General features: G+C 57.2%; 1 protein-coding gene across 2 annotated transcripts in view; it reads right to left on the reverse strand.

Annotated features, from left to right (window-relative positions):
- Positions 1–650: 650 nt before the first annotated feature.
- Positions 651–19,968, reverse strand: part of CELSR1 (cadherin EGF LAG seven-pass G-type receptor 1) — a 177,214-nt gene continuing 157,896 nt past the window's right edge. The window contains exons 24-35 of one of the 2 annotated variants that reach the window (XM_064368229.1): positions 16,452–16,652; positions 11,557–11,731; positions 8,909–9,021; positions 8,385–8,464; positions 6,800–6,926; positions 6,066–6,191; positions 5,460–5,554; positions 4,958–5,061; positions 4,629–4,778; positions 3,880–4,113; positions 3,374–3,629; positions 651–2,665 (exon numbers count right to left, since the gene is read on the reverse strand). In XM_064368229.1, coding sequence (XP_064224299.1) covers positions 2,641–2,665; positions 3,374–3,629; positions 3,880–4,113; positions 4,629–4,778; positions 4,958–5,061; positions 5,460–5,554; positions 6,066–6,191; positions 6,800–6,926; positions 8,385–8,464; positions 8,909–9,021; positions 11,557–11,731; positions 16,452–16,652 — 1,686 coding nt within the window. In that variant the 3' untranslated portion in view covers positions 651–2,640. Of the gene's footprint in view, positions 2,975–3,373; positions 3,630–3,879; positions 4,114–4,628; positions 4,779–4,957; positions 5,062–5,459; positions 5,555–6,065; positions 6,192–6,799; positions 6,927–8,384; positions 8,465–8,908; positions 9,022–11,556; positions 11,732–16,451; positions 16,653–19,968 lie in introns of both variants that reach the window. The other variant, XM_064368228.1, reaches the window with a different exon arrangement.

The raw sequence follows: 19,968 nt of genomic DNA on the forward strand, positions 1-19,968 counted from the left end.
CAAATGATCCCAGAAGTCACAGCAGCCCTAGTTAGAACCATACTTCATGAAGTAAAGGTGAACACTCTTGGAATGAATGGAAAACTAGACATGCCCAGCAGAGAAATACAAAGGAACCAAGTGGAAAATTAAAAACTACACCGTTTGAAATAAAAAATTCACTGGGTGAGTTCAGCAGCAGAATTAAGATGACAGAGGAAAAACATCAGTGAACTTGAAGATGGAGTACCAGAAATAATCAAATCTGAAGAACAGTTAGAAAAAAGAATGAAGAAAGATGAACAGAGCCTCAGGGACCGGTGGGGAAACATCACGAGATCTAACATCTGAGTAGCTGGAGTTGCAAAAGGAGAGGCGAAAGATCAGTGCAAGAAAAAACTGAGGAAGTAATGGCAAAACCTCCCGAAATTTGGTGAAAGACATGCATTTACAGATTCAAGAATCTCAGGAAATGCCAAAGGAGGACCGCCCATTGAGGCCGTGGCAGGCCAGCCAGGGAATGGACAAAGTCTGGACTCACTGTTCCACTGGCCAGCGGAGCATGGGACATGGACGGCTCAGTGGCACGTCTGTCAACTGTCCCTTCCATGGCCACCTCGGGTGCAGGGAGGGGCAGGTGTGTGTATGGAGAAAAACCAGCACTGTGGATGTACAAATTCAAAAATCTTAATTTATTGTAGACTCTTCTCATTTGAAATTCCAGTGTTTTGAACATTAATAAATACACATCTGTTAAAACCCTCCAGTGTCTCATCTCTCCCATAAAGTCTTAAGTAATAAAAATAGGTTTCCGTTTTTCCTGTCTCAAACTGACAGTTGTTTTTTGGTAACAGTTCTGATCAAATTAAAAATTACACCTCATGATGCTGGCTGTGGAGTATGTGAAAAAATTAAACAAAAAAACTAGAGCTCGGGGTAGACCCCGTTACAGTGAAAGTGGACTGTTCGAAGACTTAAAAACCTTTCTGTACTTAGGAAATGTCAGGGGCAAATGTCCAAAGGGACCAGAGTTTTGTATCTTCGAAAGACCACTCACCTGGTAAGGCACATAACTCATTCAGGTGTGAGGGCTGTGGGCTCATTTCATCCTCCCGTCCTGGACCGTTTTCAGCTACGCTCTTCCTCTCACGCACAGGCATCTGCTGACAGTGCTCACATTTTCATCAGGGTAAAGTTTAAAACTGAGTGTGGACATCTCTGCCTTTCACTTGATTTTCACCCTACTTTATGGTTTCTATTAGGAAGGAGCTGTGCCGATCACTGATTTGAGCACCTGATTTGAAGAACAAAGCAAACGCTAAATTAAACCGTGTCTGAATAGTCCTGGGCCCTGTTCCACAGCCCCTCGGGCCATGCTGTGTCAACTCCCTGCAGTGGGCCCGTCCCTGATGTGAATTTCCAAGAACAGTTTGGTAACCACTGAAGAGTGTGGCTGTGGCTTTGTCCCTCTGCACAATTGGCCATTTGAAGCAAAATGAAGTAATTGGTCAGACTCCAGGGGTGGGACCCCTGCCTGCCTGGAGATCCTCCGAGTCTCAAGGAGGTAGAGGATTGGCAGGAGGGACGGAACAGCCTGGAAGACCACACGCCTCTGCCCAAATCGGGAGCCTGCAACGCTTTAAGGTCGCAGGTCCCACTGGGAGCAGCAGTAAAGGACAAAGCCACCCCCATCTGCAGCTCCCGGGCCACCTGGGAGGGGGTGAGGGGAGAGGGTGGTGGTCAGGGAACGACCAGGTGGAAAATGACAGCTGTGTGGCAACCGTGCCCCACAGTGACCTCAGCAGGGCTCCTCACACCTGCCCAGTCCTGGACTGCCCTGTCTAGAATTCACACAACTGGGACAGACGGCAGCCGAGGGCAAACGCACGCATGGCGAACACAGCGAGGACCCAGGGGGCCCATGGGGAGGGCCCACGCCATCCTCGCTCTCCGGCTGAAGGCAGCTGTAGGGCTTCTAACCGCTTGGTTTTAGCCCCACTGCCGACGTATTTTCCACCTTTGATCCGCTGGGGCGACAGTTTTGTCAACACATGCCAGATTCAAGTACAACTGTGCAATCTTCTTTACACAGAAGACAGCAAGACATCATTCTATGGATCTCCGGGATCAACAAAGTCAGCACAAATGCAAAATATACACAGGTTTCACCTCCTCGGAGTCCCATACAAACGTATAAAAGTATCTACACCTTTTCCACGTAGCAAAGCAACTTTAAGACAAGCGGTGTCTTTGCAAAGGGCTGCCGGCCACAGCCCTGCACTGCTGTGAGACGCCTGCATGGGCGGCGCTAGACCATAGTCTTTGGTCTCTGCCCAACGTCCCTGAACTCTGGGCAGCCTTTGGGCCTGGTCTGGGGCCCCTCTCACAGTTTTGGCTCTGTCTGCAGTCTTAGGACCCAGCGGTGCTGGTCCAGTGGTCCGCGCCCTCGTGCCTGTGGCCTTTGGCACTTGTTACCAGGTCTGACAGACCCTGACCTTTGTGTGCAGCTCATCAGTCGGGGGGCTGTCACCGTGGGGACCACCACACTCAGGGCCCACTTCACTCCAAAGGCAGTGGCCCCTTGGGCTCCCAGTTCCAAGGGCTCGGCAACGCAGCAGCCTGTGTGGGGGTGATGGGCTTGCCTCACGGTTTCCTGATGGTTCAAATTGAAGTTTCATTACTGCCTCTGCGCGTGGGAAGAAGTCATCAAGTAGGTGAAGGGTCAGTGAGTGTAGCAGCTGAGTGGGGTCCAAGGTCACACAGGGGCAGGATCCCCCCCCATCAGGGGAGAGGGGGTATCTGGGGGATCCAGAGAGGGCAAGCTCATGTTGGATGCGGCTGCCCTTGGGAGGTAGGAGAAGAGACCAGGACCAGCCGTAGGCCTCCGTGCTGCTGGTCTCTGAGCAGAGCATGAGGAATTCACGTTAGAAACCAGTCATCTCCACGGTGACTTTTGGGAGAGACGTCCTAAAGACCTGGCTTCTCCCTTAAGAGTCTGGAGGGAGGGAGGAGCGACAGGGAGAGGTCTGGAGTCAGAATCCCAGCTCCACCCCACCCCCTTCACCAGGGGATTCTGGGAGCCTCTGTATCCTCAACCACGAGGTGGGTCCCAGTGGTCCCGGTCGGGGACAGTCATGATCAAATGCAAAGCCCTCCACCTTAGATCCTGGCTGGGGCTTCAGAGTCCCAGAGGCCTGGGATGTGCCCCCAGGATAGGGGGTCTGCCTATCTCCAGGGGATCCTACTGACCTACATCCCCAGGATAGGGGGTCTCCCTCAGCACTCAGTGCTCCAGGTGAGGTGGGTGCCAGGTCCCTGACCACTGGCCCCTCTCTCCTGACTCAGGACAAGTGGGAAGTGGGTGGCCCCTGCCCCAGAGGCCCAGGCTACTCACTCGGAGTCGGAGCCGTCGGCCTGGGCGCTCCCGGTGCGCACGTTCATGGCCACCCCATTGAGGTGCTCACGCCCCGGCTCCCTCCCGGGGCTCTTGACCGTGATGGCTCCGTCTGGGCCCCCAGAGCCCAGGGAGGATGTGCGCGAGGACGTGGGGCTCTGCTCACAGTGGGCCAGCTTCTCCCGGAGCCGGCCCTTCAGCATCTGCTCTGTCAGCATCAGTGGCGGTGGGTAGGTGACTTTATTTTTCAAGATGCCTGGGAGGAGGAGACGGGGCAAGGTCACGCCCGGGTGATGCTGCCAGGGGCAGCTGCTGAGCCGCAGAGCCAGCCTCAGCCTCCGTACTTCCTCCTGGTTCCCAGGGCTAGGCCGGAGGGCCACGTCTGTCCCGCTCAGGCCCTGTCCCGCTCAGGCCCTGCCCCACCAGCCCCACCCCCACCTCCAGACCAGGGACTGGCCCTTCTGGGTCCTCCAGCCTCCCGCTGCAGCCCCCGCCTCCCCAGGCACCTTTCCTCTGCTCCGGGGGCTGGCTGCTGGCAGGCCTGGCCGTGCCCCCGCTCTCCCGGTCTGGGGGGCGCCCGCTGCAGTGACTGCCCTGCTCCTCGAGGTGCAGTTCCACGCTGACCTTGGTCTCCACCTTCAGCTGGGGCTGGCTGCCGGGATCCTCAGGATCCTCACTGTCACTGCCGCCTAGGCTCTGGTCAGGCCAGATGGCCGGGACGTGGTTGACCACGGCGTCCCCTGAGGCACGAGGGTGGCACTCAGCAGGCAGTGGCACTGCCACTCGAGCTGTGCCCCTGAGCGCCACAGGTCTGGCGGGTTCTGGGGGGCTCTGACCTGCCTCTCCCAGACCTGCAGGCCTGGCAGGGCTGAACCCTAAAGGCAGGGAAACTGAGGCCCAGGAGGGAGAGTCCTGGCAGCAGGACTGTCACTGGGCTGGCCCCCACCCCTTGCTGTATCTGTCCCAGTAACCACACATGGCTGCCCTCCCACCCCCGCAACCTGACCTGGCCCTTGCAGTGACGGCCCACAGAACCGCCCCCCAGATTTCCTGCCTCTGCTTGGGGGTTTGGCACGGGGAGCACTCCAGAGGCTGTGGGGGAGCCCAGCCAGAGTTCCCCAAACCCAGGCAGTCCTTCCATGTGACAGCAGTGCTACTGGGCATGTCCTGGGAGGCAGGGACCCAGCCACAGCCAAGGCCTGCCTGGAGCCTGCTGTCCGCAGCCCAGCTGGTCCACTGTGCCCCATGCACTCACCTTTGGGGGTGCTGTGGATGGCGCCCCTGGCCGGGTCCCATTTTTCCTCAGCCCCCACCCCGTCGTCCTCGCTGTCTGACGAATGTGAGGAGGCGTAAGAGCTGCTCTGCTCATCCAGGGACAGCTCACTATCCGAGTCAGAATCGTGGCCTGTGGACGGGCGGAGGACAGGGAGGCTCAGGCCCCAGAAAGTGAGGGGGTCCCACCAAGGGCCAGGTCCCTGCTGAGCATGGTGAGGCTGCTAGCACTTCTCCAGAGGCAGAGTCCAGTGACCGAAGGATGTGGGACAAACAACCCTCGGGGTCCTCCCACCCCAAGGGAAGCCATACCAGGGGGGTCTTTGGAGCCTCTAGGCAAGAAGGACGAGTCAGGCTCTCCGTGGCTGCCCCGTGCCGGCCCAGAGGACATGCTGAGCTTCTGGACCCCTTCATCCCTAGAGAGGCCGGGGAGGGTGGGACAGGAGGTGCTGGAAAGTTCTCTGGAAGATTCTCTACCCCTACCCTTCTGTGTTCCCATCAAAATAGCTTCCCGAGGGTGGGGGGAAAAGGTGGGGGGAAAGGTGGGGGGAAAGGTGGTGGGGGAAGGAGGGGGGAAGGCGGGGGAAAGGCAGGGGAAAGGTGGGGGAAAAGGTAGGGGGCGAGGGTCTGGGGTGAAGGTCTGGGGAAAAGGTCAGGAGAAAGGTGGGGGGAAGATGGGGGGCAAGTTCTGGGGGGAAGATGGGGGGCAAGTTCTGGGGGGAAGGTGATATCAGTTGAATGGCAGGACACAGGTGGGAGCAAAGCCCGAGGGGGCTTGAGAGCCACGTCCCCCGACCTGGAGCAGGACCCTGACCTGATGGTGCTGTCCAGCGAGGCGGTGGACTCGCCCAGGGCCGTGCGCAGCATGTCCGGCCCGTCACCGAAGGTGGTGTTGCAGTTGAGGGAGCGCTGGGGGGAGGGGAGGGGCTGGTCATTGCCAGGTGGAGGCCACCACATGACCACCACCGGGGATGGCTCTGTCCTCACGGCAAGTGCCTCACACCCACACCCTGGCTGGGCCCCTGCCTGGCACACAGAGGGGGCCGGCCCTGAGCAGTCAATCCTCGCTGTGAACAAGAGCCTCCAGCAGCTAAGGGAAGTGCATCCCGGCCCACGCTGCCGCCCTCCCTCCCTATGGCCACTGCTTCTGGTCAGTGTCCTCGGCGGTCCTGGCCCCCTCTTTCTAAGGCCTAGAAAAGCTGGGCTAGGATGTGACTGAGGCCCTGTCCAGCAGATTCTATCACTTTCTGGTTCTGTCACCGGCAGCCACACCATGCTCCGTGGGCGGCTCTGCCATCGCCCCCATGAGGTCACACAGGCCGCAGGGCTGCGGCTGACGCTCCAGCCTCCTCCCCCAGAGCCCCCGCTGCTCTCAGTGCCGCCCAGCTACCAGGCCCTCGATGTCCCCGCTGCCTTGTACCGTCAGCAGCATGGCCCTGGTAGTGGCGGAGTCCTCCAGGTGCAGCTTCCTCCCGCTGAGCACGCCCTTCAGGTGCTTCCGGACCTCCTGGTTGAGCACGCAGTGGAAGAGGAGGACGAAGGGGCCCTGGAGGGAGGATGGCGGGTTCAGCCCTGGTGCTGCCTCCCTAGGAGTTCACCTGCCCTTAGGAGCCCCAGCACAGCACAGTGGGGCTCAGAGCCTCGAGTGCACACCACACCTTGGCCTCGGGGCCCAGGACATGCCAGGCCTCCCCTCCTTAGGGACTGCTGCTTTCTGGGGGGCAGGTGGGGAAGCTCAGAAACCAAGATGCCTGCACCAGGCCCCCGGTGCACTGGAGGCAGTGAGGGCCCCGGCTCGGGCCAGTCTTCTGGGTGTGCCTCCCACAGTCCTAAGGGCTCTCTGGGGTCCCCACTGTGTCGTAAGTCTGCCTGCTAGGCAACCCTTGAAGGGGTCACGTCTAGTAGAAGTGGCCATTTTTAGACAGAAATGGCCCAGAAATGGCCAATTCTGCTCCCTGGAGACACCGGCCTGGCCCTGGGGCCATTGTCCCCACAGTGGGGAAGAGGCACAGGCCCCTGCGCTGGCTGAACAGGGGACTGAGTCCTTGCAGACCCAGGAGGACCCCACGCAGGGCCCAGGCAGGGCTGCTTTGCAACGGCAGGCCTCCACCACCTCGCATCACAGCCCGGCCAGGCAACTCGGCAGCCACCTACCTGTAAGCCACTGAAGACAGCAAAGAGGTAGTGCAAGCTCAGAGCGTCACGGTTCACGGCCAGCAGCCCCAGCAGCCAGGTGGCGCTGATGAGCAGCAGCAGGAGGAAGGCGGTCCTCAGCAGGGAGCTGTGGGAGGGCAGGGTCAGCCCTGTACCCACCGCTGCCCGCCCCTACCCACTCCCTTCCTCCCTCGCTCTCTGCGCGTCCACCCACCTGCCCGTCCACCCATCTGTCTGTCCACCTGTGCACCCAGCTATCATCCACCTTGCTCCCTTCCTCCCCTCCTAGCCAGGCACGGACTCATCCAGGAACCAGACAGAGATCGTGTTAGTGGGGACAGTGGTGGAATAAATTAGGAAGCAAATAAGATGAGAAAACAGGGGCCGTGATGGCGACACCAGGCCAGGGGGCCTGAGCCATGCCCGTGGCTGCGCTAGCTCCCGTGAGACGCCCTGTGGAGGGCGAGAGGAAGAACCCAGGCCTGCCCTTGACGAGCTGTGACCCTGCACACCACTTCCCGAGCTCTGCCTCGGTCTCCCCATCTGTAAAAGGGAATGACAAAGGTGCATTCCCTCCCAGGGTTCAGGGGATGGAGCACATCAGGGTGACAGAGGCTGCAAGGTCCTCAGGTCAGGGATGGCACTGAAGATGGGGAATTGCCGAGGCCACGCCCTCCTGTGCCACCCTGAATCTGGCCTTCCAACTACTCACCACCGCTCCCTCTCCACCCCCTTCAGACTCCGCTGTCTCCTCCTGGCCCCCAGCCCCTGCTCAAGCCTTATCCCTTTGCCCATCCCTGGCTCAGTGCCATCTCTGCCAGGTCACCAGGGGCCACCTGGCTGTCCGACAGATGCCCCTATCATCCCCTCCTGACCCCACCATGGCTCCTGGACACCGTGCTGAGTCCTCCCGTGATGTCGCCTGCTCCTTTTGGGGCCTCGTAGGTCCCCTCTCCTCCTTAGAACATTAGAGGTTCCCTCCATGCTGGGTTCCTGTTCCCCTAACCCCCTCTGATGGTGGGGGAGGGGATCTCCACTCCAGCAGCCCCAGCAACACCCTCATCACCCACCAGAAGCTTCCATCTTTCCTGCCCCGCCCATCTCCACTCTGGTGACTCCAAGCAGCCCAGTACTGACAACACATCTTAACGTGGGACGCTTCTGTGCCAGGTGGGAGGCACTGAGGCCCAGGGCTTGCTGCTGCCAGCCCCCTCCCCTCGGCTAACCTCCCCCAGCCCCCTCCCCTCGGCTAACCTCCCCCAGCCCCCTCCCCTCGGCTAACCTCCCCCAGCCCCCTCCCCTCGGCTAACCTCCCCCAGCCCCCTCCCCTCAGCTAACCTCCCCCAGCCCCCTCCCCTAGGCTAACCTCCCCTGCCCCTGTAGATGCAATGTGGGAACCTCTCGAGCCCCGGGACTTCCCCAGGCTGCCCCCAGCCCTCCTCCTCGAGGCCCACATGTTCTCATGCCCCACCACCCCAGCACACAGGCTGGACATGGGTGGGGGTCTCAGGGCCCAGCCAATGTGGCTAGGTGGGATGAGCCCCACACCAGGTCCCAACTGCCGGTCACGTTCAGCCCCACTTACGCGATCCCTTTCTTTTCATAATAATGGTGCTTTCTTTGGCAGGAAACCTTTGCAGATAGGACAAAAATGACTGTATTGATCTGAAAACAAGGTAAGTCAATCAATGTCAGGTGGCCAACTCCTCTGTCTTGTCACCACAGCCCTCCAGCTGCCAAAAGCCCCTGAGGCCCTCACCCTGCTCCCACCCCCTGCATCTCAGGGAGGGGTGGCTGGGTGAGGAGGCCCCAATCCCTGGCCTGCAGGGTGAAGCGTGCCCGTTCACACCCAGCCTGCCTGTGTGGGACCCTCCTGGGTGCTGGGCGCAGACAGTCTCACATGGACACAACGCGAGACCCAAATCCATGATCAGAGGGCGAGGTCCGGGAGGGGCCTGGCAGCCCCCCCGGGAGAGCCCCGTCACAGATGGCCCTTACTGCCCCGCCTTGGCTGCTCAGAGGAGTTGGTGGCCCCAGCCAGCCCAGGACACCCCTTCCAGCTGACACACGCTTGGGGCACCCAGACTCCTGTGAAGGCCCTGCACTCACAATCATAACAGCTCCGACGGGCCCTGCAAAGCTCCAAATCAGGGTGTCTTGAAGGGACAGCCAGCAGAAGTCAGGGTTTCCGTAGCCCTGGGGGTCCAGGCCGACCGCCAGTCCTGAACACAGTGGGAGGCAGGGAAGGGTGAGGGCCATGTGCCCAGTGGCCACCCCCTACCAAGGGCCAGCCAGGGTGGGGTGAAATGGGGGACCCAGCATCTCCCTTCTCAGAGGGAAGAGCGAGGAGCCTGAGGAGGGAGTCTCGGGCCCCTCTGAGCACAGTCTCTCTGTGTGGGGTCTCAGGCTCACCGTGCCCTGGCCCGGGTGGCAGGAGCTGCTCCTGGATTGGCCCCATGAGGGAGGGGGCCTGTCTGGGCCAGAGGCGGCTGAGGAAGGCCACAGACCCTGGAAGGTGGCAGTGAGATGGTGCGGGAGGGACCGTGAAGGCAGGAGGTGCCAGGGAGAACCCTCCAGCTGGGCCATGTGGAAGTCAGGAGGTCGTGATGGTGCAAGGGATGAGACCCTGAGACAGATGGAGGACAGCACCACCTCCGGGGCCATATTTGAGTGTGTGGGGGACGCCACACCCCTCCATACCACATAACCCACATGCACGTCATACACATGTACATACTCTATACACATGCATGCAGGCACGTACACACACGTGCACAGACAGGCATCACAAGTATACATAACACACGTGCACACCATGTACACACTCCCAAAACCACCTTGCCACCGAGCCTGCTAGTGAGCTGCTTGTTTACACAAGGGAAGAAACGCTCTGAAGAGCAGCCGTCGCTCCTAACCACCATGTGACAAGCCAGATCCAGGCCGCCTGTCCATGGGGAGCATCCAGGTGGTGGGCAGGAGCGGCCAGCAGGTGTGACTCGGTCTCTCTGTGTCTCTCCCCCGCCCTGGCCCAGCCTCTGCTCCTGCCCATTCTCCTCATTTATGAGAAGATCCCAGCCCCCGCTGCCTAACGTCCTCCAGCACTTTCCACTCCCTCTGAAGGAGCCGACCCAGGACCGAGGACAGTCAGGAAGCCCCAGATGGCCGGGCCGGACCAGGCCGCAGCTACCGGCCAGTGCCTGCAGCTCAGTCTGAGGCTCCCAGGGAATTATTTTAAGACCTTGTGTGAGAGACCTAAATGCTAAACAAAACAAAAAACAAAACCTGTTTTTAAAGCAAGCTGGAAACGTGAGCTATCTGGATTTACCTCCAAAGGGCAGAGGCATCGTGGAGACATCCTCCGTCCGGGGGTCGAGGTGGCTTTTACACAAAGCCATGCGAGCCCCTTCTGGGCCACCCTCTTCATCTCAGTGTCTCTCATAGTAAGCCCTAAACTAGGCAGAGTGTCGCCTGTCACATCACAAAGTGACAGCTGCCACCCCGCCCAACCTGCCCTCACCTCAGCGGCCCTGGGTGGAAGTGAAAAAGGTTCCTCAGGGTCCCTTAGAGTAGGGGAAGATGAGTCACATCAGAACACCCTGGCCAGGAGCCTGTGTGGTTGGAGGCTGGTCAGCAACATTGCTGTGGAGACTGGGACGGTCCAGCAAGTGCCCATCATGGCACTGGCCCCAGGGTGGCTGCTGGATGCTGCCCTGGGGGTAACTCCCCCCTGCCCCAGTGCCTCAGGCCTCAGACTTTGTGTCCAATTCCCAGAACCCAGGGATCACCCAGGAAAAGGGCTTCAGTTCTTCCTTTTGTGAATAAAGGTGGATCTTTCTCAGTAGGGAGCAAACTTTGACTTTCCGATTTTTAGCAAAAAGTGTGCTGAAGTACAAAGTTTGTTGTTCTACTCATTGATTCACTCATTCACTCACTTGTTCATTCACTCACTCATTCATCCACCCATTCCATCCACCCAACCACTCACCATCACATCCACCCAGCTACCGTCCATCTACCCATTTCATCCATTCCTCTATCCATCCAATCACTCAACTCTCATCCCTCCAGCTACTCATCCACTCAGTCATCCTATCCATCCATCCACCCATTCATCCATCCATTCACCCATCCATCACTCATCTCTCCATCCCTACATCTACCCACCCACCCATCCATCTCACTCCTCCACCCATCTACTCCATCACCTCCATCCACACATTCACCCCATCCATCTATCCATCCACTCACCCCTCCACCCACCCATCCATCCGTCCACACACTTACTCCCCATCCATCCATCTATCCAGTCACTTACCCCCACCCATCTACTCACCCATCCATCCCAGTCACTCACCCCTACTCATCCATCCACTCACTCACTCACCCCGACATCCATCCATCCACCCACCCACCCACGCACTCACTCGCTCTTCCCTCCATCCCTCCTATGTGTAGACATGGGACTTTCGTCTGTTAGGTGCTGCAGAAATAACCCTGAAGAGACCTGGACCCAGCTCTCAAGTAGCTCACACCTTACAGAAGACGTCTCCCCAGGTGTCCGCCATTGCCCCCGTGCATACAGACAAGCGTGCAGGGCCGGGGCCTCCTCTGCTGGGGGCTGGGCAGGGAAGAGAAAGGGCAGGTCTCCAGCACAGCTGGGGGCCTCGGCTCCCATGGCAATGACACGTGGATCCCCTGCTGAGCAGGGGTCTGTTGGAAACCTGTATTTTAAGCAGGGCTGCTCCGTGCGTCCTCACCTGTGACGACGGCTGGGATGCCCCAGCCCACGACGTAGTAGAACCGCATGGGCCCCGCGTCGATGTTGCGCACCTCGGTCAGCATGCGGTAGACGTGCAGGCTCTCCACCAGAGTCCAGGCAAAGGTGCTCATGTAGATGAAGTGGAGGAGGATGGCAACCACCGTGCACAGGAACTGGGCAGGGAACGGGCAGACTCAGTGAGCGCCCCTGCAGCCCGGGCCGCGGCCAGACAGGCATGAGGGAGGGTGGGAGAGCTAACAATTCCAACCACTCTGCGTGTCTGTCCTCAACAGAGCAGGGGTACACGTCTGGCTGACGGCTGAGAGCCAGGAACTGAAAATCAACATCCATGGGGCAGCTGAGCCAGCCCTGCCTGCCTGGACAGAGGGCGGCGTGAGAATGACATGGGCAGACCAGCCTCCAGGCCATGAACACAAACCCGTGCTCGGGAACTGCACCTGACACGTGGCCTGGGGCAGCTTCACACCCAGTACTCTGGGAGGGGCTGCCTGGCCAGTGCCCCCAAGGCTGCTGCCAGCTGGGAGAGGGTGGCAGGCTCTCCTCTGGGTCCCGGGAGGCTGAATCAGCCAAGGGTAAGATGGTGGGGAGGAGATGGGAGCATTTGGAGGGTCCCACGCTGACCCCACCCATAGCTGGCCTGCTCTGGACACACTGTCTAATCCTCAGCAGCCATCCATCAGTCCACCCCACCAGGGGTCCCAGGGAACTACCCTTTAAAAGACACAAAAGGGTAGGAGGAGGAGGAGGGCCCCTGCCTCAACCCCAGGCTGGAGGCCACTTTGCTCAGGCACCGGGTCACGGCACCCCCAGGGGAGGTTGACACAGTGCAGGCGGCCCTGCTCCCACATCAGCCTTGAGGGGCCAGGCACCCTCCAAAAACAAAGCCCCTGAGGTGGGGAGGGCCCTAAGTCAGCGCCGCATCTGTCAGATGCAGAACAGAGCAGGAGCCAACGCAGAGAGCGCAGGCTCAAGTTACGCGGGTGACAGGCCCTTTGCCTCGGACCACGGACTTGGTCAGGGAACGAGGCGCGAGCATGTGGCTGGTGAACCCTACGCCAAACACCCCGGTTTCCAGAGTGGAAATCAGCCGGCTTAGGAAAAGGCCGGCGGCGAGAAGCCTGGTTGGCTGGATGGCTGTTTTAAATAACGTGAAAAGTATCGAGTATCAGATGAAGCAGCACATGGGGGGAAAAAAAAATGTGAAAAGTAAACCCACAAAACCACCTTTTGAAAACAGAAAGTGCGAGGACTGTGCCGTCCCGGCTACAGCAGGTCGTACCTGCTTCCGTCACCGACACACCACCTTTTCCAGAAATAGAACAAAGACAAAAGCGGATGCATAATAAATCATTTCAGCCTGCCAGTGCTCTGAGAGATGAAAAACCTCGCCCAGAGACAGGATTGTGGGTTTACAAAAACCCCATAAAGCCCAGGCACGCTGCCAAGACCCTAGAATGCTGCCCGGGTGCCCTTTCCTTCTCCTGCTCAGCCGTGCATGGCTGCCGGGACAGCGCTCACTCCCGGGGAGATGAGTCATGCTGGAACCCAGGGGCCGCCTGGGCTTTGCTGGTGGGGTTGAGTTGCAGGGAGTGGCCTGCGCCTCCCTCTCCCCCATTCACACCACTCAAAAGCGCATTGAGGGGTTTTGAGATGCATCGCACACTTCTGGAGAGCCTTCCCCATTCAGTGTGCTGATGAGAACATGCCCATTGCGGGGACGCGCCTGGCTGTGGGTGTGAAGAAACCCCTCCACGGTAGCAGCAGCAGTGACTGCCGTGTAGACCCCACACACGGAGCCCCCGCCAGCCCAGGGCCTCGGCCTCAGGAAGCACCTGGGAGCAGCGGGGAGGGTTGACCCTGGCAGGTCTGAACACGCCTCGGGGCTCATCCGTGGTGGGCCAGGCCTGTTGCTCCACCTCCCACTGCTGGGAAAGCCATGGCGCCTTCTCAAGGGTGAACTGTGGGTGTCAGGGGGTGCCCACCTTCCCTCTTGAGCTGAGGGGGGTCTGGAGAGGTCCCACTGCTTGCCGCAAAACAGGAGGAGCAGCCCAGGTCGGCATGTGGCCCTGAGCAGCTAGCCGGAAGGTTCCAGCTCGGTCTTTCTATTCCACTTCCCTCCCCAGGGCCTGTCCACTGCTACGGACACCCTCTCCACCCCCTCGTTGGGGGCGGCCTCCCAGGCTCGTGCTGCACGCCTTCCTCGGCCCCACAGGTGTCCCATCTCGTCCAGACCTTGCCTCTCAACAGGTGGTGTCTTCATCCACTCATTCTCCCTTCTGGAAATGTCAAAGGCCCCCAACCCCTCCTTCCCAGCTGGCCCTGGCCCTCCGTTCTCCCCATGCCCAGTGCCCTGGCTTTGGTTCTGAGTCCTCACTCTGCCTCCCAGGCTTGTGCGCTCCATCAGACTGCTCTACGCTCCACCCGCCATCCACCTGCTGCCCGGCTCCTGTTTCAATTTTTTTTTTTTTTTTTTTTTTGAGACAGGGTCTCACTCTGTTGCCCAGGCTGGAGCGCAACGGTGCAATCTCAGCTCCCTGCAACCTCCGTCTCCCAGGTTCAAGCGATTCTCGTGTCTCAGCCTCCCGAGTAGCTGGGATTACAGGTGCCTGCCACCATGCCCAGCCAAGTTTTGTGTTTTTAGTACAGATGGGGTTTTACCATGTTGGCCAGGCTGGTCTCGAACTCCTGACCTCAAGTGATCTGCCTGTCTCAGCCTCCCAAAGGTATCCTGCTAGGATTACAGGCGTGAGCCACCACACCTAGCCCTTAAGTCGGTCTTGACAAGAGTCGTATTTCACGTCTCAGATGAACTAGCATAACACTGTTCAAAGCAGTGCCTTCCCTTCTCATCCCCAGCACTGCTGATATGTGCCGTTAGTCTTTTCTTTTTCAGTCTTAGATTTGTCTTTCAAAATGAATTACAGATTTATTTTCTCTCGGATCTTCATTTTCTATTTCACTGATTTCTGCTTTTTATTATCTCCTTTCATATCTCCTAAATTTGCCTCTAAATTCTGCCTTGATTCTATGCTGCCGGTTCTAATGTGTAATTTTCATTGACAACTTTTTCATTATGAATCTTCCCAATTCCTCTGAAATGTTTAAGGTCAGTCTGTGCTTTCTATAGGGATGTTTTATTTTATTAGGTACATAAAAATTTATGTTTATATCTTCCCAGTGAATGGACCTTTTTATAGCAGCGCTGTCTCTAAACGTCACTGTTCATCCTCACGCCGAGTTAGTCTGCTCATTTTCTAGAGCCCCCAGGTTCACTCCAGCTGGTATTTATCCGTCATCTCCCTTCTCATTATTCTCAACCTTTACGCCTCTTGTAAGCCTCCACACATGGGCTGACTCCGACCCGACTTTATCCTCTAGCTCTATGTCATGGGCAAGGTCCTATGTTCTTTTTTTTTTTTTTTTTTTTTTTTTTTGAGACACAGTCTTGCTCTGTCACCAAGCTGGAGTACAGTAGCGTGGACTCAGCTCACTGCAACCTCTGCCGCCCGGGTTCAAGCAATTCCCCTGCTTCAGCCTCCTCAGTAGCTGGGACTACAGGTACATGCCACCGTGCCAGGCTAATTTTTTTGTATTTTAGTAGAGACAGGATGATCTCGATCTCCTGATCTCGTGATCCACCCACCTCGGCCTCCCAAAGTGCTGGGATTACAGGTGTGAGCCAAAGGTCCTATCTTGATCTCACTGGCAGGGTGAAGCCACGGGGCTGTTTAGGATACTTCCTTGGTACACGAACACAGACAAGATTTCCCAGCCATGGCCACTGGTGCCTCACTGGGCTCCACCCCAGCAGCTGGGCAGAGCCAGCCAGAGTTCTCAGCTCTCTTCCTCACCAGATGCTGCCACCCCCTGGGTGTGCTCTGGTCTCTGCACCTCCCTAGCCCGCCGCCTGGAGGACCTCTATCCAGCTTTCCATCTCAGCCATCTCAGCCATCTCAGCCACTTCCTAGGGCAGCCTCTGCTGTCACCCCAGCTGGGGAACACCCCTCAGGGATGCTCAGCTGTGGGATCACCAGCTCCAGGAAGGCGGGGAGCTGGACTGCTCGTTCTATTTCCCACTGTGTTCCCAGCCCCAGGCACACAGTAGGTGCTCATTTATTGCACAGCTACTGAGAGTGTGAATGGTGACTGAGGTAATGGGTTAAATGCACCCAAAGTCACTGTGAATTCAGCAGCTAAAGATCCAATGTGGGTCAGCTCTCCCCAGACATAATTTCAGAAAAGGGTCCCGGCCGGGCACAGTGGCTCACACCTATAATCCCAGCACTTTGAGAGGGCAGGTGGATCACCTGAGGTCAGGAGTTTGAGGCCATCCTGGCCAACATGGTGAAACCATGTCTCTATAAAAAATACAAAAATGAACCAGGCATGGTGGCACCTGCCTGTAATCCCAGCTACTAGGGAGGCTGAGACAGGAGAATCGCTTGAAACTGGCAGGCAGAGGTTGCAGCGAGCCGAGATCGTGCCACTACACTCCAGCCTGGGTGACAGAGAGAGACTCCATCTCAAGAGAAAAAAAGAAAGGGTCCCCTATCTCCCAATAAAGAGTCAAGGTGGTGAAGTGCTTGGACCTGCTGGTGAATACCATGTCTCCACCCACAGCCTGCGACCTGGCAGGTTCCTCTAGGGCATCTGTGAATCAGAGGATGCCAGCCAGGGTGGTTGGAGTGGTCAGCACCAGACTGCTAAGGCAGGCGGATCACCTGAGGTCAGGAGTTCGAGACCAGCCTAGCCAACATGGTGAAACCTCATGTCCACTAAAAATACAAAAATTAGCTGGGTGTGGCGGTGCACTTTGGGAGCAGGCTCCGAGGTGCAGCCCAGACAGTGGGGAGGGGAGCAGAGTGGTCGTACCGGGTTCTCCGTCTGGTTGATCCCCATCACGAACACCAGCTGAGAGACGAAAAGCGCGGCGGCCAGGTGCTTGTGAATGCTGTGCAGGTTGGAGCACAGCGTGCGGACCAGGCTCAGGAGGACGAAGGCCACCAGCAGGGCTGCCAGCGACAAGGACACGGCGGCGTAGGTGACGATCTTCAGCGGCAGGACCTCCCCATTCTGTGGGTGGGAAGGTTGAAGGCAGGAGAGAAGGTAAGGGCTGAGGCTCAGATATGGGCGTTGCATAATAGAGACAGATTACACACTTGCTTATTAAACGATCAAAGGCTGGCAGGAACCAGCGTGACCGTCACGTTGTTCTCAGGGCCGCACAAAACAAGCACAAAGCAGAGATGAACAGCGTGGGGTGACAAGTTCTGGAGGCAGACGGTGGTGACGGCGGCACAGTGACAGGAATGTACTCCGTGCCACTGGCCGTACATTTCGATGGGAAATTGTGTGTTATACAGATTTTGCCACATTAAAAAAACAATAAAACCGGCCAAGCGCAGTGGCACATGCCTGTAATCCCAGCACTTTGGGAGTCTGAGGCGAGGGGTTCACCTACGGTCAGGAGTTCGAGACCAGCCTGGCCAAGGTGGTGAAACCCCATCTCCACTAAAAAATACAAAAATTAGCTGGGTGTGGTGGTGCGCCTGTAATCCGAGCTACCCAAGAGGCTGAGGCAGGAGAATCCCTTGAACTCAGGAAGCAGAGAGGTTGCAATGAACCAAGATGGCACCACTGCACTCCAGTCTGGGCAACAGAACAAGGCTCCATCTCAAAAAAAAAAACAACAACAACTAAAAACCCCACAGGCAATTCCTGCTTATGCAAAAGGTAAACGTGTCTCCTCCACAGGTGCATGCAATGCCTCTTGGACTTCCTCGTAATTCTATCATGGACTTACTCTCACTTTACAAAGAAAATGAGTAATTGTGGTAATATGACATGAATGTAATTTTTTTTTGTTCAGCAAAACCTTTTACTGAGCACTTACTGTGTGGCAGGCGTTCTGACAGACCTGACAAGAGCACTGTTCCATATCATCCTTAGATCACAGCTCTGAGGAGACTGCGGATGTGACCCTTATCTTCCTTCCAGGTGAGAAAACCAATGTTTAAAGAAGCTAAACAGGCTGAGTGCAGTGGCTCATGCTTGTAATCCCAGCACTTTGGGAGGTCAAGGCTGGCGGATCACCTGAGGTCGGGAGTTCGAGACCAGCCTGACCAACATGGAGAAACCCTGTCTCTACTAAAAAATACAAAATTAGCCAGACGTGGTGGTGCACGCTTATGATCCCAGCTACTTGGGAGGCTGAGGCAGGAGAATCGCTTGAACCTGGGAGGGGGAAGTTGCAGTATGTTGAGATCACTCTACTGCACTCCAGCCTGGGCAACAAGAGCAAAACTCCACAAAAAAAGAAAAAAAGCTAAACAACTCACTGAGCAGGGGCGGAGCTTCAGGTTTCAGTTATGTGGACTGGCAGGCTCGATGCTTCCATTGCCATGGCGATGGGCATCTGTACCCTCCCCATCCATCCTGTCATTCCTACTTAACCCGTACTATGACGCGTTCTATCATTACCACCAGCACACGGAAGTTCTATGCCAGCTCCGCATGTCTCTATCGTAGCTCGTTATATGAACTTACTTTTCAAATTTCCAGATCTCTTATTATACATTTATTTTTTTTTTAGACAGGGTCTGGCTCTGTTGCCCAGGCTGGAGTGCAGAGGTGCGATCTCAGCTCACTGCAGCCTCTGCCTCCTGGGCTCAAGCTATCCTCCTACCTTAGCCTGCCAAGTAGCTGGGACTACAGGCACATACCACCATGCCTGGCTAAATTTTGTATTTTTGGTAGAGCCAGGGTTTCACCATGTTGCCCAGGCTGGTCTTAAACTTGTGAGCTCAAGTGATCTGCCTGCCTCAGCCTCCCAAAGTGCTGGCATTATAGCTGCAAGCCACCCCACTCAACCTTATTATGCATTTCTTACGGGCATTGAACATGTCTTTATAAAAAAGGCTGGGCATGGTGGCTCACACCTGTAATCCCAGCACTTTCAGAGGCCTAGGCAGGTGGATCACCTGAGGTCAGGAGTTCGAGACCAGCCTGGCCAACATGGTGAAACCCCATCTCTACTAAAAATACAACTATTAGCTGGGTATGCTGGTGGGAGCCTGTAATCCCAGCTACTTTGGAGGCTGAGGCAGGAGAATCACTTGAATTCAGGAGGTGGAGGTTGCAGTGAGCTGAGGTTGTGCCACTGCACTCCAGCCTTGGCGACAAGAGCAAAACTCCGTCTCAAAAAAAAAAGAAAGAGCCGGGTGCGGTGGCTCAAGCCTGTAATCCCAGCACTTTGGGAGGCCGAGGCGGGTGGATCACGAGGTCAAGAGATCGAGACCATCCCGGTCAACATGGTGAAACCCCGTCTCTACTAAAAATACAAAAAATTAGCTGGGCGTGGTGGCGCATCCCTGTAATCCCAGCTACTCAGGAGGCTGAGGCAGGAGAATTGCCTGAACCCAGGAGGTGGAGGTTGCGGTGAGCCGAGATCGCGCCATTGCACTCCAGCCTGGGTAACAAGAGCGAAACTCCATCTCAAAAAAAAAAAAAGAAAGAAAAATTGTGCTAAAATATACACAACATACATACCCTCTTGGGCACTTTGAAGTGCACAGTCCAGCAGAGTGTATGTTCACATTGCTGTGTTTTCTATGCTTTTACAAACCAGGACATCTGTCCAGGTCCCAGGCCCCTGGGGAGTTTCTGCATTTACAAGCTCTGGTTCTCTGGTATCTTCTGGAAGGGGTTGTGTTTACCATATGGGACTGAGCCGGGAAGCCAAGATCAGGCTGGGCCAGGGAAGCTGAGTGCTCATGGCCCTGGGCCTGGAACTGCCCCTCCTGAGGCTCCTTGAACGCTCTGGGCCCTGGGTGTCCCTGGGGCCTGCAGCAACATCCCAGGCTCCCTCCACTGGCTCGGGGGCTGTTCAGAGATTCTGGCTTTGGGGCACCCGGACCACGGGAGCCTTGGACTCCCATTCCAGCCTCCTTTCTTCTGCCTCAATTTCAGCTTCCTTGGCCCATGTGTCACCTGGCATCCTGGCCATGAGACCACCCCCAACCCCGCCCTTAGATGAACCAAGTCCATGAACCACTGACCCCCTCTCCAGGTTGGGTCCTGCTGGGGAGTGCCTTCTGCCCGTGAGACGGGGGCACAGGCAGGGCAGCTTCCCATGCACATGGCACAGAAAGCCGCAGCCCCCCTCCAGCCCTGCCTCAGGGCTGACTCCCCCTTCCAAGAATGTGACAGAAACCAGGGCCACTTCACATCAGAAAGCCCTCGGGAAGGAACGGATGTCTGGATGCCTGAGCCACAGCGCAGCCCTGGGGAGGGGCCAGGGGAGGCCACCCAGGCCTCTGGTTCTGCCTCCTAGACACCGGGTCCCACACAGGCTGCCCCAGGCTGGCTCCTGTCTGGGTAAAGGGAGGCC

Source organism: Aotus nancymaae, unplaced genomic scaffold, assembly GCF_030222135.1.
Source record: "Aotus nancymaae isolate 86718 unplaced genomic scaffold, 86718_ANA_hifiasm-v0.15.2.pri h1tg000076l, whole genome shotgun sequence".
NCBI classification, from domain to species: Eukaryota; Metazoa; Chordata; class Mammalia; order Primates; family Aotidae; genus Aotus; species Aotus nancymaae.